Source organism: Neopsephotus bourkii, unplaced genomic scaffold (genome assembly GCF_033783945.1).
Source record: "Neopsephotus bourkii isolate Nb327-2 ecotype Australia unplaced genomic scaffold, CSIRO-AGI_Nbou_v1 NB_1539, whole genome shotgun sequence".
In the NCBI taxonomy this organism is placed as follows: Eukaryota; Metazoa; Chordata; class Aves; order Psittaciformes; family Psittacidae; genus Neopsephotus; species Neopsephotus bourkii.
This window is the reverse complement of record NW_026902015.1, coordinates 61,900-79,328: the sequence shown is the minus strand read 5'-3', so window position 1 is coordinate 79,328 and position 17,429 is coordinate 61,900. Positions and strand designations below refer to the sequence as shown.

General features: G+C 38.6%; 1 protein-coding gene across 2 annotated transcripts in view; it reads right to left on the bottom strand.

The window, feature by feature from the left end:
• Nucleotides 1–688: 688 nt before the first annotated feature.
• OSBPL3 (oxysterol binding protein like 3) overlaps nucleotides 689–17,429 on the bottom strand; it is a 39,020-nt gene continuing 22,279 nt past the window's right edge. For both annotated transcript variants that reach the window (XM_061370307.1, XM_061370308.1), the window contains 11 exons: nucleotides 16,277–16,411; nucleotides 15,507–15,600; nucleotides 12,642–12,892; nucleotides 10,631–10,768; nucleotides 8,318–8,381; nucleotides 7,026–7,104; nucleotides 5,981–6,125; nucleotides 5,158–5,302; nucleotides 3,976–4,102; nucleotides 3,289–3,411; nucleotides 689–1,785 (listed from right to left, as the gene is read on the bottom strand). In XM_061370307.1, the coding sequence (XP_061226291.1) occupies nucleotides 1,689–1,785; nucleotides 3,289–3,411; nucleotides 3,976–4,102; nucleotides 5,158–5,302; nucleotides 5,981–6,125; nucleotides 7,026–7,104; nucleotides 8,318–8,381; nucleotides 10,631–10,768; nucleotides 12,642–12,892; nucleotides 15,507–15,600; nucleotides 16,277–16,411 (1,398 nt within the window). In that variant the 3' untranslated portion in view covers nucleotides 689–1,688. The remainder of the gene's footprint in view (nucleotides 1,786–3,288; nucleotides 3,412–3,975; nucleotides 4,103–5,157; nucleotides 5,303–5,980; nucleotides 6,126–7,025; nucleotides 7,105–8,317; nucleotides 8,382–10,630; nucleotides 10,769–12,641; nucleotides 12,893–15,506; nucleotides 15,601–16,276; nucleotides 16,412–17,429) is intronic.

Below are 17,429 nucleotides of genomic sequence, written 5' to 3'. Positions count from 1 at the left end.
GTAACAGAAAGCAAAATTCAAATATACATCTAATCTGACATCACAAATTTGGTTTAAAATGGAAGCTTTCATAGTATTTCCTTCATGTTACATATAACAGATGGATCCATCTTGAATGGGTTTTCTTTAGCACAATGCAGCACACAGTAAAATGCAAGCTTTTCAAAGGCACTACCCCCCAAGGAGTCTACCTTGTCCATGCCATGTCCAACTGTTCCAGACATAAGCCAGTTTTAACATGCCAACAACATCTGGTTATGTTTTGTGTTACTGAAGTGGCATGTAAGAAAAACAAAAAGGCAGTGGTGGTGACAAGATATAGATCTATAACCGTGTTGTTGCCAAAGGTACACAGATCATACAGAGAACAGACTTGATGAATCATGGGTCAGGTTTGAACTGCAGACAGGTAGGAATTGTGGCATTGTGATTTGATGGAAAAACCAAGAATACTGCCCACCTCTAAAATATTCATTCAAAAGTGCAACTTCTGCTACATTTGTTTCCTGCTGAATTTCTGACCTATGGTTCAGTAGTTTCACAAATCTAGCCATATGTGTGAAATTACAGGAAAGGAATGCAACTGATTTAGTGCAAGACATTTGAATATTTATCTAAACATAACAAACAGAGGAAGATCAAAGACTCCATACACTTCTCCATAAGGCAGATGGTCATTTTTTAAATATAAGATCTTAAATATGTTGTTTATTTCTTAAGAGGTAGAAAATATCAAAATACTAAGAAAAAATTTCTAGCTTAAAACAATCAGTTTGCTTACTTTTTAAAAAGTCTTACTGGTGCAATTTTTAGGTTAATAAAAACAAATGAAGCTATGGAAGCACAGGATTTCGTGCTCTGTATAGGTTTTACTTACTGGAAAAAGAGAGAGCTTCTTCGTCTAGTCAGTGCTCAAGCAGTATATACACAAAGGATCTCCTTCTCTTGCCCTGTTGGGGGCTATAAGTCCAAAGTGGAATTTTTCCCAGTGGAAAATTTTGGCGAATCCTGAAGTTCTAGCACTACACTTAGCTGGGTACAGTTTACATATAAGGCAGTAGAACCACTGATGTAAGCTCAGAACTACCTCTTCCATAATGCTAAGAAGAAAGCCAATAGAAACAAAAGCTTAATTAAACCTTTTGTACAAGCAGCAAAAGATCATACTCAGCTTCCTACACCAGCTGTCATCCTGTTTTAGCAATTTATACCAGCCCAGAGGCAGCCAAACTAACCATTGAACTGTGGCAGCCTACCTACAGTTTGAGTTACTAAGGCTTGCACTCTGATTTCTCAACACAGCTAGAGTACTGCTGATGCCACTGCAATTTAATAAGGCATTAAGTTAACTCAGAACTGACATTATTACACATTGGAAAAGTAGCGTAAAAGCTCCTCTTTTCCCTCTTGCTGTTAACATTCAGTACTATTTTATTAAATATCTTATAAAAAGAACTCAGGCTATTTATACATTCAAACAATCACTGCAATAGAGTAAAGGAAACAAATTATCAGATTCTAAATTAAGAACAATTCTGGAGATATGCACACTTGCACACATACACACACCCCACACATATATTATATGTGTGTGTGTGTATATATCTATAGATAGGTATATCTTATATATACTTCTTTTAAATTGGATCCAGGAATGCAGCACAGAATATCTTCATTTAGCTCCTCTTTCACCAGAGGACAGGATTGTCCAGTTTGGAAAAGCCAGGTTCTTTTCTAAGGTCCATGTAGGTTCCATTGCTCACCCAGGAGTCATCGTTGGATTTCCTATTAAAGATTAAACAGATGTCTTAAATGTAAAGCTTATATTTTCCATACCTATGCTGTGTAATGCAATGTAGCACTATGCACAGATACCCAATCCAGCCTACAAACCAGGTGCCGCCTTCAAATAGGGCAGTATAGCTTGGAGAGTCAAACTATATGTCTGCACTTGGCCTCAGGAGCCTAGCGTTCAGCTGAGATCAACACGCTTTCTGCACTGTCACATACCAGTGCTTAGCACCTAAAACTAAATAAAGTCCACGTTTATTTCATGGTCTCAAAGGCAGCTTTGTGTGGATAAGTGGAAATATTCCTTTTCCCTCTCTAAAGATGGCTTGCCACAGTTACTGCATAAAGACAGCCTATAAGCTCTCAGTCATGAGGCAACCCTCATTGCACTAGATACCTTACCCTGAAAGAATCAGTCTGCTTTTAATCTAGTGTGCAACATTTCTTGCACAATAAACAACTATTTTGAAACTAAATCAAGGGTTGTAACTTGTTGAAGAGAGAAATCACTATTGAAAAGCAAAATGCATAATTCGTATCTTCTCCAACACCAGGTAACACTTCTGTTATATAGTAATTAAAACTCTGTATTCTGTTATTTTAATCTACAGCACAAATTTCAGTTTTCAAATCGTCATTGGAAGGATTTAAATCCTCACTTATTCACAATTCTCACTGAGTATACAATTGTGAAGTATTAGACTTTGCCTCTATTCTGCTGGAAGCAACAGTTACTTCTGTTTAGTAGGTGTGATTGACATGTGATAAGTTAGCTTACCAGCCAGTCATACATCTAGTGGTTTAAGCCATTCCCTTTTTGCACCTATTTTAAATGCTTTTGTGTTCCTCACAAATACATTACCTATGTATCCAGAAAAAAAATAGGATCCCAGGTTTGTTAACTATGATACATAGGCCCATATGACATTCACTTAGACTCCAACTCTTTCAGTGCAGAACTGAAGGGCAAAGGCCATGTCCTCTCTAGCATTCCTTTTTGTCTTTCGATAGCTGAAGTCTCCTGTTAATTGATTTACAACAGGAAGAAACAAAGTGCCCTCTGAATGGTAATTCTCTCCCCATAAAATAGGGGAAACTTGTTCAAAAATGGCCCTGGAAATGAAAGGCTCCAACTCTGCAGACTTCTGCACAAGGCACTCCCACTGAATTCAGCAGAGGTTCATAGAGATAATTAAGCTAAATCCAGCCACTTGACCTTGTTTGAAAGAATCAGAAATTCTACATTCTCTCAGGCAAACTCAAAGATGTTGCCATAAAGGTAAAAAATCAGAAAGAAATTCAGGGATGCAGTAATGAAAAGACAATATGTAATTCTGAGTTTTAACGAAGTCTGGAGGTTCTACATTCCCCAAGTAGAAAAATCAAGACTGTAGTAGAACCTGGAAAAAAATGGAGCCTTGCTTTATGGCACGTTAGAATCAGATCTATAACAAGAACTGCAATACATGGTAGCACGTGTTACTTATTATATAGTACCTGAAAAATCTAGGCTGATGCTCTAGATTGTTTTCTTCCAGCACCTTCCGTCGTTCTCTCTGTAGCTGCTCAATCCTCTGCTTTTGCATTTCAGCTCCTTCGATATTCCCTTCTTCTAGAAACCTGTAGCACCAGCAGCGATGAGAGAGACAATTGGTGTTCATGTTCCCTATATTTGCCAGGTCCTCTAGAGCTCCAGAATCTAATCTTTACAGCAGGCAGGTCACAGTGTTTGAAAGATGAACAGCCACATCTGCAGGCAACTGCACTGTCAGAAAGCACTTCAGGAAAAGTAAGTCTCATGACAAGCTCAGAGTTGTAATAATTTTGTATTCTTTTACTTGGAAATTAGAAACAGCAGAAATTCCACTGCAGAGAGGAGTTTCAAGTGCCTCAGTTTTTGGCTATTCAAACACAGGAGGCTCAACATGCAGTACCTGAAGTACTGAAGTTTTAATATCTTTTGAAAGGTAGTTATCTAGAAGCATTGAAGAGCCAATTTAGGAAACACTGGTCCATCATGACTAGACCATCTCTGATAAGTGATTAAAATGTCTGTTTCAGATGCACATTAATGTAGAGATAGAAACACACTGCTGGTATCTGCACAAAATAGTTGGAGCTTAGGGTAAAGTGACCATACAAAAGATGAAGAACTATGTGAGGAAGATACTTAAAACTTCTTACCTTTGGTCTGGCCTAAAACGCGTATCAGTGGATGGGAGTAACGACCTAGTTTGCTGGTCCAGTTCATTTAACTCCAGTGCAAACTGAGTAAATCCATACCACTGTTCGTAACCTTTAGGCATTGGATCTACGGAAGAAGAGTACATTCAGAGTTCTAATTAAATACTATTATCTTTAGAAAGAGAATTCCAAGGTCCCCTCACTCGTTTATCTCCTAACCACAGCTTCAGCTCTGGGAGAAAATGACTGTTTTAATGATGTGACAAAAGACATCATGCTTCGTAATTGCCCTGCAACAAAAGAGATTTCTGTTCTCTGTGCTGGTGCACCTCCTGTATGAAGATTGGCTGAGAAAGTTGGGGCTGTTCAGCCTAGAGAAGAGAAGGCTGCGTGGATACCTCATAGCAGCCTTCCAGTATCTGAAGGGGGGCTATAGGGATGCTGGGGAGGGACTCTTCCTTAGGGACTGTAGTGGCAGGACAAGGGGTAACGGGTTAAAACTTAAACAGGGGAAGTTTAGATTGGTTATAAGGAGGAAGTTCTTTACTGTAAGGGTGGTGAGGCACTGGAATGCCTCCACTCCTGGCAGTGTTCAAGGCCAGGCTAGAAAGAGTCTTGGGTGACATGGTTTAGTGTGAGGTGTCCCTGCTCATGGCAGGGGGGTTGGAACTTGATGATCTTAAGGTGCTTTCCAACCCTAACTACTCTATGATTCTAATCAGAAGGTCATGTTATTCTCATAGTGCTTTTTTCAAACTACAGTAGACAAAACCCCACAAGTCTGGGAGAAGTTCAAATACGGCCATCATTACAGAACTGAGCACTGTGGGCTATCTTCCAATGTTTAATACATGAAATACACAACACTTCTCTACACAGGAAGTGGGGACAGTTTGTTCCTTTTTTTTTTCCTTCTTCCTTTTGGGGTCCTCAATACCCACTTCATGCCCAAATATGAAAACGAGGGAGAATGAGGAAAATGCAGGAAGCCGTGGGATTAAGTTCTCCATATTATTAAAGATAAATGATGTATTCTCCTGGTCTAAATTTTAAGTGCTGACAAAAATCCAATATTTGACATACAAATAACAAGAAGTTGGGGCCTAATAAAGAGATGAAAATAATAAACTTATTCTTAAGCAGATCTTAAAGTTCTGTACATTATCCATTCTGATCACTAACTTGCTCTCCATATGCAGTTTGAAGATGAAGTCGTGCCACAGTATAAACTTTCATGCCACTTCCCAAAGAGTCGATGCACAACTTTCCCAGCTTTATCCATGACACAGCCTTCAATCTCATGTGCATTTGGATTCCAATACTTTGCCTAGAATTAAAAGGAACAAGAGGAAAAAAGGTGTGTAAGAGATCAAGTGTGAGTGATTTTGCCATGTCAGTAGCACCATGCAAACAACTGCTGTTAGTACTATTAACCAGCTTATTAAAATACCAACATCAAGAACTGTATTTCATTTGTTTACCTTTTTTAGGGGCAGTACTAGATGCCTTGTACTGAAGCAAAAGCCTTTACTAATACCACAACCTATCACTTAAACTCATCTGAAAACCTGCAAAGGGCTAGAAAAGAGCACTGGGTGAAGCACCATGCCTAAGCCCTGGTTCTATAGCTGGTGAATGAATGTAACTACAGCACATGCCAATGGGTTATCAGCAGGCATGTGGTAAACCACTGTCAGTAGACACCTTGTGCCTGCCTCTCATCAAACACACAGTAGTTTTATCATGTCCTTCCAATTCCTCATACATTTTTGCATGTCCACTGGAATCACCTGAAAAAGCTGCTGCTTCTATTTCTTTGGCTCTATCTAGTGAACAGCAGTTCCTTCAGAGTTAAAGTTTCTCAAAGAATCACAGGTAATTACAGAGAAATATAGGAAAATAAAGCTCGTAAGCAGTTGTACTGAGCTTCAGCAGAGCATCCACATGCTGCTGCGTCTGTTAGAAAAGGCACTGCCAACACCACTGTGGTTATTGCTGTGGTTACCTTTATGAAAGTCAGTTTGCAGTGGCAAGTGTCATCATTGAGGTTTTTGATGATGATCTCTCCATAGTGTTCAATCCATCTTTGCCCACTTAAAATGTTATGGATGCAAGATGTCACCTTGTTCCATGCAAAATGGTCTTTAAAACTGTAAGAAAAATACACACAAGAAAAATCTCATTCTGTGTTCAAACGAGCTCTCAAACTTGTGGAAAAAAAAAAATAATTGATTGTAGAGAATTTGATTAGAAAACCCCCACAAAACAGTGGAAATTCCATTTCCCTGGAATGCCTCATGTTCTTGCCGCACACCTTCTCAAAAACAAATCCTATGACAACAATCCTGTCTCCCAGAAGGCCCCTTAAGGGATTTCAATGGTTGATCTGTAACGAGCACTCTAACAAGCCTGCATAGGAACACTGCAGATTTTGTTTTTAACTGAACTATACTCAACATTTATCTACAGTGGCTGCTTACTTACTTAGATAATAAACAACAGATACACAACTGGTTCTGTTTATCATTTACAGTAATTATTTACTCAGTGATGATGGCTATTGGCCTCACCTACAAACCAGGACCCCATGGTGTTATGATCTCTACAAATCTAGGTACAAAAGACAAGAACAGCCACAACAGCCTCTCCCACAAACCTATATTCAAGCAAAAGAATTCATAGCTTCTTTTACCATGCAGTTTGTCCCTGTGAGTTTATAATGCATGAAGCTTGAAATTCAACTCAAGTATGAAACTACCAGCTTTGCTTTTATTCAAGATACACAGGAGTAATGTTTGCTATTTTATCTTTTGCTTTTTATAACCTTCTGAAGAGTTAGTGATTCTGTTTTATTCTAAAGTTTTTGGTTTGGTGAGGGCTTTTATTCCCTGCCCCCCCCCCCTTTTTTTAATTAAATCCTAATCACCAATTCTTCCAAAGGTCTAATACAGCACAGCATAGCTTGGTCTCATCTGGATAACTGTGGCTCCTGTGTGTGCAAGCATGTCTGTGCCTATGTGTGAGCAGCAATGCACAGTTGCAGCACTTACGCTGGAAGAGTTACATGTGTTGTACCAACTGGAACAATTTCCATGGACTTTCCCCAGAATTTGTTTTTCCATCTTACATCTGAAACAGGAAAAGGAAAGAAAAAGACAGTTTAGTCACAGGCATGGGAGAATAAATCTATTTCTAGGCTCCATTTGATTTTCAAGTAATGAGAAATAATAAAGTGCATCATAATAAAAATGTTAAAAGAATGCTGTGGACCTTAGAACATGGGCTTGGATTTGGTTTTTTTCTCTATAATGGATTACTGAAGTAACAGAGGTCTAAAAGTCACTTCTCAAAAACCTTTTCAAATGAGAGGAATTTGAATAAGCTACAGACAGCATGTATTTCTCTGGAATTCATCAGATTTTATTAAGACAAGCTGTTATATCCAGTCTTATTTATATATTATTCAGTTACTGAATGAATTTTTGGTCAGCTCTGCTTTTTTGCCATGAACAGGACTCTTGTGTCTTTGTATTTGTTTACAAAACAAAGAATTAAACTGAATAATGAAACCCAGACTAATGTCAGAGTTCCAGTTTCTGTTCAGTGTGGCTCCATCTGTAATAACTTTAATCAAGCCAGCAGAGTCAATCATAACAGAATTAAAGGTTATAATATGGCTACATTGCCAACTGAAAAAACACTGGGTGAAGGATTTTAACTGAGTTAAAAGTATAGTTCTGTTCTGTATACACTCCAAAAATATGCAGCCACACAGGCACTGTGACTGACATCTTCACCAGCATCACAGAGCAAACAAAGCTCCAACGCACTGCTTTTGAAACACAATGTTCATAGTCAAGCAGCACAATTTCTTACATACTGTAATAATGTCAGCAGAGAAAGACAAGGTAAATATATTTATCCTTGCTGTTATGCTCATTTTTGGATATTGTTTTCAGAACAGGTTTACACAGTCTGCCAAGGCTCCAGATTTAACTCGTAGTTTTTCACACTGTGTTGTAGCTTGTTTGCCTTATAAATCGCTTGAGGTACAACTCCTCCTTACTAAAGAACCCCCCCCCAACAAATCTGAAGTCAAAGAAATGCAGGTATTTGTACATGAGAATAATCAATGTTATTTTAAAAACTTGACTATTTTTCTAATGGCAGAAGATCCAAGCAAGAGACATGCAAGTAAGTATGAACTAGCATTTCTCAAAGTCATTCTAATACACTTTAAGCAGGGAATTTCACATTTTCCAAATTTCTAGATGCCTCATGTAAGACATACAATGAAAATATTCTGAACACTGTAGAAGTAAATGACAGACTGAAGAGTTACCTTGCCAAAAAGTAAAATTCACAGATTCAGCATGGCATGCAGAAATAGGTGGATGGTGACTGACCTAATAGCAAGACATGAAAGGGGGGGGGGAGGGAAAGATGGACATATTAACACTTGAGCAGGCATTTCAGTTTGGATTCTCCTGTTTTTCTCCATAATTTTTCATTCATATACAGCATTTACAATTTACTTTCCCTTTGCAGATGTGTCCTGAAGGGGGTGCCAGTAAGATTAATATGGTACTGAGACCTAGGAAGCCTTGAAAGAAATGAGACGTACTTATTTTAAAAGGCCTGTGAATTTTGTTCATTGAGTGAAAATCCAACTATTGATTTTGTACCTGGTCTCTAAGGTGATAATTATATTTACCTTTAGGATCTCTTAACATACTGACAGAAGCCACACTTTGAGCATACAGACAAGAATATAATAAGCAAATTCTGTACAGCAAATACCCACAAAACCCTATGAGGGATGAGGCAGCGATCAGAATCTCTGAGGGGGGTATGGGTGGAGAAATCAAGCCATGAAATTCCATCTAGCAACCCCTATCAGCTGTAGTGACACCCCAGGTGCTAAACTCTACCCATACACACTGCATTTTATCAGCTTTGAGTAATAGCACATACATGAATTAGGGCAATCATCAAAACAGCAAAGCAACGACTGTGAGTAAATAAACGAATACACAATGCAGACTATTAGAAGGAAATAGTAAATAGTGAAGTAACTGCACAAAGTGAAAACCACCACTCCTCCTTGGCTGTAAATTCACCCTTCTGGTTGAACACAACAAGCAACTGACCAGGACTATCTCTTTGATGTGCAATGCCTACTGCTCTTTTGACAAAGACAACTTTATTTTCAAGTCCAATTGCTACTTCCCACTATGAATTCGATTTCTTAAGCACCTACATGGCTTAAATGAAGTTTTACTTTCTGCTGACTGATACCCAGCCTGACCCAAGCAGTGACTGGTCCCTTCGGGTGACTCCCTGCAGTTTATATACTGGGCATGACATGCTGTGTTATGGAATATCCCTGTGGCTAGTTTGGGTCAGGTGTCTTGTCTTTGGTTCCTCCCGGCTTCTTGTGCCCCTCCTCAGTGGCAGAGCATGAGAGACGAAAAGTCCTTAATCAGAGTAAGAGCTACTGAGCAACAACTAAAACATTGGTGTGTTATCAGCATTGTTCTCAGACTAAAGGCAGAACACAGCACTGCACCAGCTACTAGGAAGGAGAAAAGTAACTGTTGCAGCTGAACCCAGGACAACTAATTACTCTCAGCTATGCCCTAATCCACCAAGAGCAACACTCTCACGGCAGCCAGATTAACCATGGGTTAAGCTTAGCTCTTACTTGAACTGTTATAATTCTAGAGTAAGGTCATAGTGCTAAGTGGAGTTATTCTAAACTCACTCTAGTAATAGAACAGAATTTCTGCTGAGGGTTTTTTTCCTATATTTTTACTATCTATTCCATGAATTACATACTACTTGCACTAACACATCAAAATGCTTGCACAAGCAATAAGCAACTGCTCCTGATGAAAAGAGAAATATTTAATGTTTGCAAGCTGCATGAAATGTCTTTCCCCCTATGCTGCCCTTCATTCCTAATATTTCTCCACCCCATGATTATAGTACCTTTACCACTCCATATATCACATCAACTACATGCTTGTATTGGAACAACAGTTAATAGCCCAAATCCCCTCATGTATTAAAATTCCTCTTTAGAAAAAAGGCAGCCTTTGTACTGATTTATTCATGAACACTCAGACCTTGACATATACATCTTTCACCTACTAGGCTGTGGTACCAGATTTGAACAGCTTAGCCCACAAAGTACTTGGATAGAAAGCAGAAATATTCATGGTACCACAGAAAATACTAGTGGTTGACTGACTCACACAAGGGATATATTTGTTATCAAAGAAGATGTTAAATAGGTGAAGATACAGTACACTCAAGAGAAAATGACAAGAATGTGAATGCAGTCATGATCCGATTTCAGCATGGGGAATTGCACTCTACTTAAACAAGTTATCTAGTTACTGGAGTAGGCAGCCTGCCAGCCTTTGCTGCTCGAGTGTCAGCTATTGGTTGTTATGCTCCATCCCAGCGTTAGCAGAGTTTCCTCAAAATACAGTTTCCTTCATGTATAATTCTGCAATGTCCCTTGAGTTTTTTGCTGGGTTTGGGTTAAAGTAGTTTTGTATTTTGCTATTAATTCCAGAGGATTCCAGCCATGCATTTAGAATTAAGCAGTGTATCAAGTAACGAATCTAAGGGTTGCAGCATACAATACCTGTTCAGCAAAGAACTGGAAACCCTTATCTTCACGAATACATTCATAGGTTTCTCCAAGCACAGGATTAAATGGCTTACTTCCAGCTCGGTAGTAACTGGAGGCATATGCAGAGACTGCAAATGCAGCTATATACACCTGGGAATAACATACGTGGAATTCTGATTAATTCATTTCTACAGCCAGGAACAATTGTTTTCTATACATTCTGATTTAACAGAAGGAAAGAAAAATTGGGTCATATCCTGACCTCAGATTCTGTATTTTCCCCATCATTTGCAGTCTACGAACTTGAATGCCTCTTGCAAGTTAAGCACTAGCTCACATGTTAAGAGAATTGAGTTTTCAGAAAGTCATCCAATGGTCCAGGGGTGGAATTATTAGGGTCAAACACTGCAAATTTAATCAACGGAAACCAGCACTTCTGAAACCCGAGTGAAACAGTTTAGCATTCTGCAACAGTTAGAGCAGTAACCTTTAAAATCACTGTTAGATTTTGTATTATAAGTGGCTTTTATAGCTATGGTCTGTGATTCTATGGATCTATCAACTATCCTTTTCCTAAACATGGCACAGGAAGTTGGTTTTCACCAAGTCTGTTATTTCTAATGCAGTTTGAGTTGAATTGCCTTTTATCTACTGTGTGCTATTGCCTAATTATGAAACTGTTCTTGATTATGACTGAGGCACAGGTAACCTTATCAAATTTTTGCAGTCAACTCAAGCATCATTCCTTCTACACCTGAGGAATTAGAATCTGGGGTTGTTCAATTCAGGTTTCTCTTGTACCATTTTTCTCCCTTTTAATTCCCTTTCCCCCATCTTCAAAAAGTGTAGATGCTCTCCTTTCACAATTTTTCAAACTGAATCCACTTCAGAATGCCTATTTTATGAACTATTGCTATTACTATGCAACAGGTAACATTAGTTTTGCCTCGGGAATTTTTCAAAGGCAAAGAATACTTCAGCCTGAGGTAATTTCCACATGTTTGGGTGTGGGAAGGAGGGAAAAGGATTCTTTTCATTCCCGTACGAACAACTAACTTCTGCTCATTTCCTTTTCCTTTTCACATGTGTTCTCAAAAGAACAAGAAAAGCTATGCAATGAAAACCTCAGGAAATACCCCAGTGAATACTCACACTGTCTTGAGAACAGACACCAAACTGTAACCCTTACAGTGTCAGAATTGAGCAAGAGGCTTTTCAAACAGTATTTATAACGTAACTATTTACATTCATTAATAATCTCATGTTAAGATATATTGATTTAAAAAGGCTTAATTCAATTTAAGGGGCAATCTATAGCTTCCATTTAAGAGAATTTGAGAGCTTTTAATTCTTTATTTATGGGCTTACATGTTATAAGTAGCTCTTGTGCACCTGGAAGTGGAATGATTGAAATGCATTTTTCTCTTGTTCTTTTGCCAAATGCTGAATTCAGGGTTCTGCACTGACAGAAGGTGACACCATTCTTGTACCCAGCATACACTCATATTTCCTGATTTTGGGATCCTGAACGTTTTGGATCAACCCCAGAACTTCACAAAACCAGTTAATAAAACAAATGGGGCTCATTTAGTCAATGGAAAGGTACCACAGTAGGGTAGGACTGGAAGATCCACCACAAATGTGTTACCAGATTAGACAGCCTTAAAAAATAAAGGATATATTGTAGCTGTCACACTCAAGAGAGAAGTATATTAGTCCACAGTCCCCCCTAATCTTACAGAGTAAGAGCTGCAAAACAGAACTAAATGATTTCTCTGGTTAACCTTGCAGGACAGCAAGGTACTCCAGGAGAGTGACTTCCTGACAAAGCAACGGAGATCATGCAGATGAGTAAAAAACGGTGGGTTTGTAAGTATGTACTGATAGATCTTTGGCGAGTCTGCCTTTCAACTGGGAGACAAAAATGGAACAGAACATCCTCACTTCTTTGGCAGATTGTTTTTATATTTAATCTATTCTAATTACATTGAATGTTACTAAATATTTGGAATAACATATTTACCATCCGTTCAAATGGGTTAGGCGTATGCGCTGCTTTATCTAGCAGTTCACTGTACTCCAGCTCCTCACAGAGACGCTGAAGGGTGTTAAGTGGCTCATTTAATTCAACAGGCATGGCCACTTTGGAGAGATCCTTTCCTATATTATTTCTCAGGATATTCCACAGGCTGATGTTACTTGTATTAGGACATGGAGCTGGTAAACATGTTCTCCGTTTAGAATTGCATCCAATTCCACTTTCAGAAATACAGTCTGAAAAAGAAGGAAGTGGCACAACAAGTCAATTCACTGTTTACTTGGTTTCATCCCCTTTGCAAACATACATTAAAAAGCAAGCATATTTTCTGTCAAAAGGTCCTTCCACCCTCACAATTCATTCAAGTATTTCATTTGTGTTTCGAAGATAGGTTCTTATTAAAAAGATAAATTTAAGAGTAAGATTTTTAAAGTTCTGTATGTTAACTCAGGTAAATGCCAGGTACAAAAGATACATAAAAAACTACCTCCCCTCCCCTTAAAGGCTATAGGAAAGGCTTAGGCTTTACATTGAATTTGAAAGAGTAAATACTATAACTCAGTTGTAGCAGAGATGGATTCCTATCTGTTTCAGGGACAGAAAACCTCCCTCCTTGACAGAGCTTCAATTAAGCTGACATTTCTCAGAAGGCAAAATGTATGTTACTGTTCCAAGCATAGTAACAGTTCCTACCTATCTTTCTCTACTTTTTTTGAATACTCCTAGCAGGGAAATTTATTGCACCATGGATGTATATGCAGGCTTTTCCACAGTGCTCCCCATAGCGCTTAGGATTTAAAATAGCTTTAGATATACCCACATGTTGGGGGAGAAATGGCCTCTTGTAAAGGTGGAAAAACTGATGTAACTGTGGAGCTATGTGTTTGCTGAAGATATAAAACAAAAAAAAAGACTCACGTCAAGAGTCCACATATCTGAAGTATGTGTTACCATGTCAAAGCAACTGAACAGGATAAATAGTTCCAAGTGTGCCATAAAATGACTTGTCAAAGGATCAAAACAGAGCTACAAGCTTCTGCAACAGGCATTAGTTTGAAGTCTTAATACCACATATGACCAACTGAGGACAGGTGAACTATTTGCAGTCTACTGCCCATCTCTTTCTTTGCATAAAAATGGCATGGGCAGTATGTATAATAAAAAGAAATCTACCTGAAACAATTATACTGTCAAGAGGTTGGCTCCTATACTTCCCTCTTGGAAGAATTTATTTAATAACAGAACAGACCAACAAGAAGGACGTTCCCTCAGATACCTCAGGAATGAGTGCATCTCTGGAGAAGGAGGTAAATGCGAAAAAATTATCCTTGCTCACAAGAGCTGTCCAAAATGGGATTTGGCTATGCCCTTTGACAGTTTCTGATTAAAATATTATATAGAATATTAGTTGAATGAACTACATATCCTGGACCAGCCCATTAATTAGGGTAAACCAGTGACAAAACAGAGTGGACAAACAACTAAAGTATTCAGATACCATATTTTCTATCCAGTGAAGTTTGCCCACCCCCCATGAAAAGAAAAGCCCATGCAGTTCTGGTTTGCAAGAGCTGTGACAAACAGCCAGCAATAATACTGAAGGAGATTAAGACATCTGACCTCCAGCTAGACTCAATGACTTTTAAGGCCAGACTGGACTATTATCATCATCTGGTCTGACCTCCTACATTACAGTAGCCAGAGGATTTTATGATAATCCCACAATTTATGGTTCAGCTAAAGCCCTGTAGGAGAAAGACATCCAGTTTGGTATTAATGAGTGGTAGGCTGCCCAAAGCACAGAAATATCAAGTACCAGAAGCATGTGGCGGTGCTGCTAAATACAGAAAAGCTTCAGTAGCAGTCCTTGTTACAGAAGACGAACAACCACACTAGCACAGTTTTCTAAGGTCCAGATCATGAGATAAGTTAATTTTTAATTTTTTACTATCTTTCAAAAAAAAGTCTTAATTTTAAACAGCTACAGAATACCACAGATCACCAGACGTATCAAACTACCCAAGTTCATAGGATCCACTGGTCCTTTGAGATGATCAGGAAACAGCTGCTGGTAGGAAATCACCATTCAGCATTTGTGAAGATAAATATATATATATATATATACACACTGATAAAGTGGGAAAAGCACTGTGGTTAGCTGAAGGGAGTTGAAGGCACAAAACCAATTAGTTTGTTACAACCAATTCTTTTCCCTCTTTTTTTTCTGTCTCTAGGTAGCAAGAAAGTTTAATAAACATATGTACTAATAGGACTATCATGATTAAAACATGCAAAAAAGAAATCCTTATGGTCATACACCAGGCCTGCCAGTGTGTAACTATTCTCAAGTTCCTTTAAACACCGAGTTCTACTAAAACCAACAGATCTTGCAATGTGGTGGTTAAATCGCAGACTGAAAAAAAAACCCAAAACCAGACTGACATGAAGAAAATTACTTTTTGGAAAAACAGGGGAAAAAAAAAAACCAAAAAAAACAAGCAGCTAGGCCTTGCTACTTTGAAAAAATCCTGTAGCCATGAAAGGAACTGAAAAGGAGTGGGAGTTGCACCAGTGCAGCCAAGGAAATACATGTTTTTCTGCTGATACAGAACAACCATGCTGCTTAATCAATGGTACTCAGGGTCTGTTACGCATGTTAATCAGAATGTGCTATTCTAAACCAATCTGAGGCTGTAAGAGAAAAAAAAACCCACAGGCTGTTTACATCTCAAAACCTGTAGCATCAAATAATTTCTAACAAGAGAAGAAAAAAAAATCTAAACAAAAATAAACAGAGAAAGTTCTCATAACCTGGTGTAATAAGCATGGTGCAATAAACACTGAACTTACCTAAAGTTTGTCTTTCGTTCTCTATGTCATTGCTTAGGTTATCTTCTGAGACATTATCACTGATATCACTTACATATGAGTCATCATCTGATACCTGAGTGTGTGGTGGAGAAATAAGCAAAATAATCACTCGCTACAATAACCCCATATACACATGAAAACTTACTTTCTGCTGCAATTATTATTTTAATGGATTTGAACTATTTAAGCTATGTTTCAGTATCAGAGGGAAGTACTAAGAATTTCTAAGAAGACACAACTGGGTTTGGGAGAGATCACCATCACTGAAAATTCAACTATCCTTTTAGTGAAGACATGCTTCATCTTCTTGTCCCCATAGCTAAGGAGGCTTTGCTCATATTGGAAGCCAAGGTTTTTACGGAGTCTGAAACAGCTAAATGAGCTAGTAAGTTTCAGTATGCATGACATCAGCCCCAAAGTACTGACAGGTACCAGGAGGACAGCTATGAATACATTTCTACAATACAATTTCTTAAGCACCTGTATAACAACTTAAGGCAGACAATATATGCAATTTCTGCATACTAGCTACTTAATGGCCATTTGCCTCACTTGCATGTAAGACTTCCCATACTAATTATTACATTTTACTGTGCAGATACAATGACACCAAATAAATACAGGCAGCATATTAGCTTCTAAATGTTTTGAAAATTGACATTTTCTGGCAGTCACCTGATGTGCAGTTAGCACTCAGGTCAAGTAGCAGATAAACTACATCAGAATGATACCAATCTCAATGCTCAGACCTCATTTTCTGAAGAGCTAGCAGACAGTAGGACTTCCTGTGCATCAAAGAATTCTGTGAGAGAATCAGCTATAGAGAGTCTGCTTTCATTGGAGACCTGGTGAACCAGAGCTCTGCTCTCTTCTCTTGAATTTTCCTGTTTGAAAGAAAGAAAAAGTTTTGAGAAGAGAGGCACAACACATAGCATTCAGGCATGCAATTCCAGTCACTTAAAGGGCTGTAAAACACTGGGAGAAGACTGCACATGCTCCTCTCCAATTTAGTGAAAGATAGCATGTGTTTCAAAGAGGGATTTAAAACCAAAGTAACATAGGACACAGGGAAGAAAAATAAAAGGAAAAAAACCCTGGTGCATATTCAGTACATGGCTTTTGCTGCTGCTGGCCTGTTTGAATGCCATGGAGGTCTCAGTAACTCCTCCCATGGAAGCCTTACAGATCATTGGCACAAGCAGAGTCCCAAAAGGTAGCCTAGCAAAGGTGGGATGACCAGTGAGGCTTGGTTCATTTTACAGATGCAGTAAAAGAATCAGAGAGTATTGTGTGCTATTGTTTTCCCTGGTAATTCCAACAATGCTAAGGAAAAGGACTATGTGACCCAAAGGAGTGTAGTAAGCTGCTCTGAAGTTTCTCTGCACGAGATGCTTTACCAACTTGTAACCATGACTGCCCTACAGTAATTCTTCAGGAGGTGTAGTGGTTTGCTTTCAGAACAACATAATGAACATTCTGACAAGCCTATAATCAAACTGACAAATCTTCTTTCAGAGCTTTTCTGCTGGCAGATTTTACTATAGCATGGCATGTTACTCAGTGTGTGCTAATAACGGTGAGATGGTAACAAACCAAACTGCTACCTTACAAAAGACTTTTTTTGGATGAATACTTCTGATACAGCAGCAGGAAGAGGAAGCTCAGCATTGCCTCAGCACTGCCTTAGCGCTACCTCTTCTGTGGGAAGGCAGTTACACTAGCCTACAAGTTAAAAAAACAAATCTTACATATGTGGGCATTGCTACTGGGAATGCTTCCAAAAGCATTTTGAATCTGAGAAGGGAAGTGAGCACGAAAGGCTCATAAAAGAACAGCAGGTTTTTATATCTATCACAAGAGAGTTTAAGGTTGTCTTCTTTCACGTTGCCACCCTGGCATGAT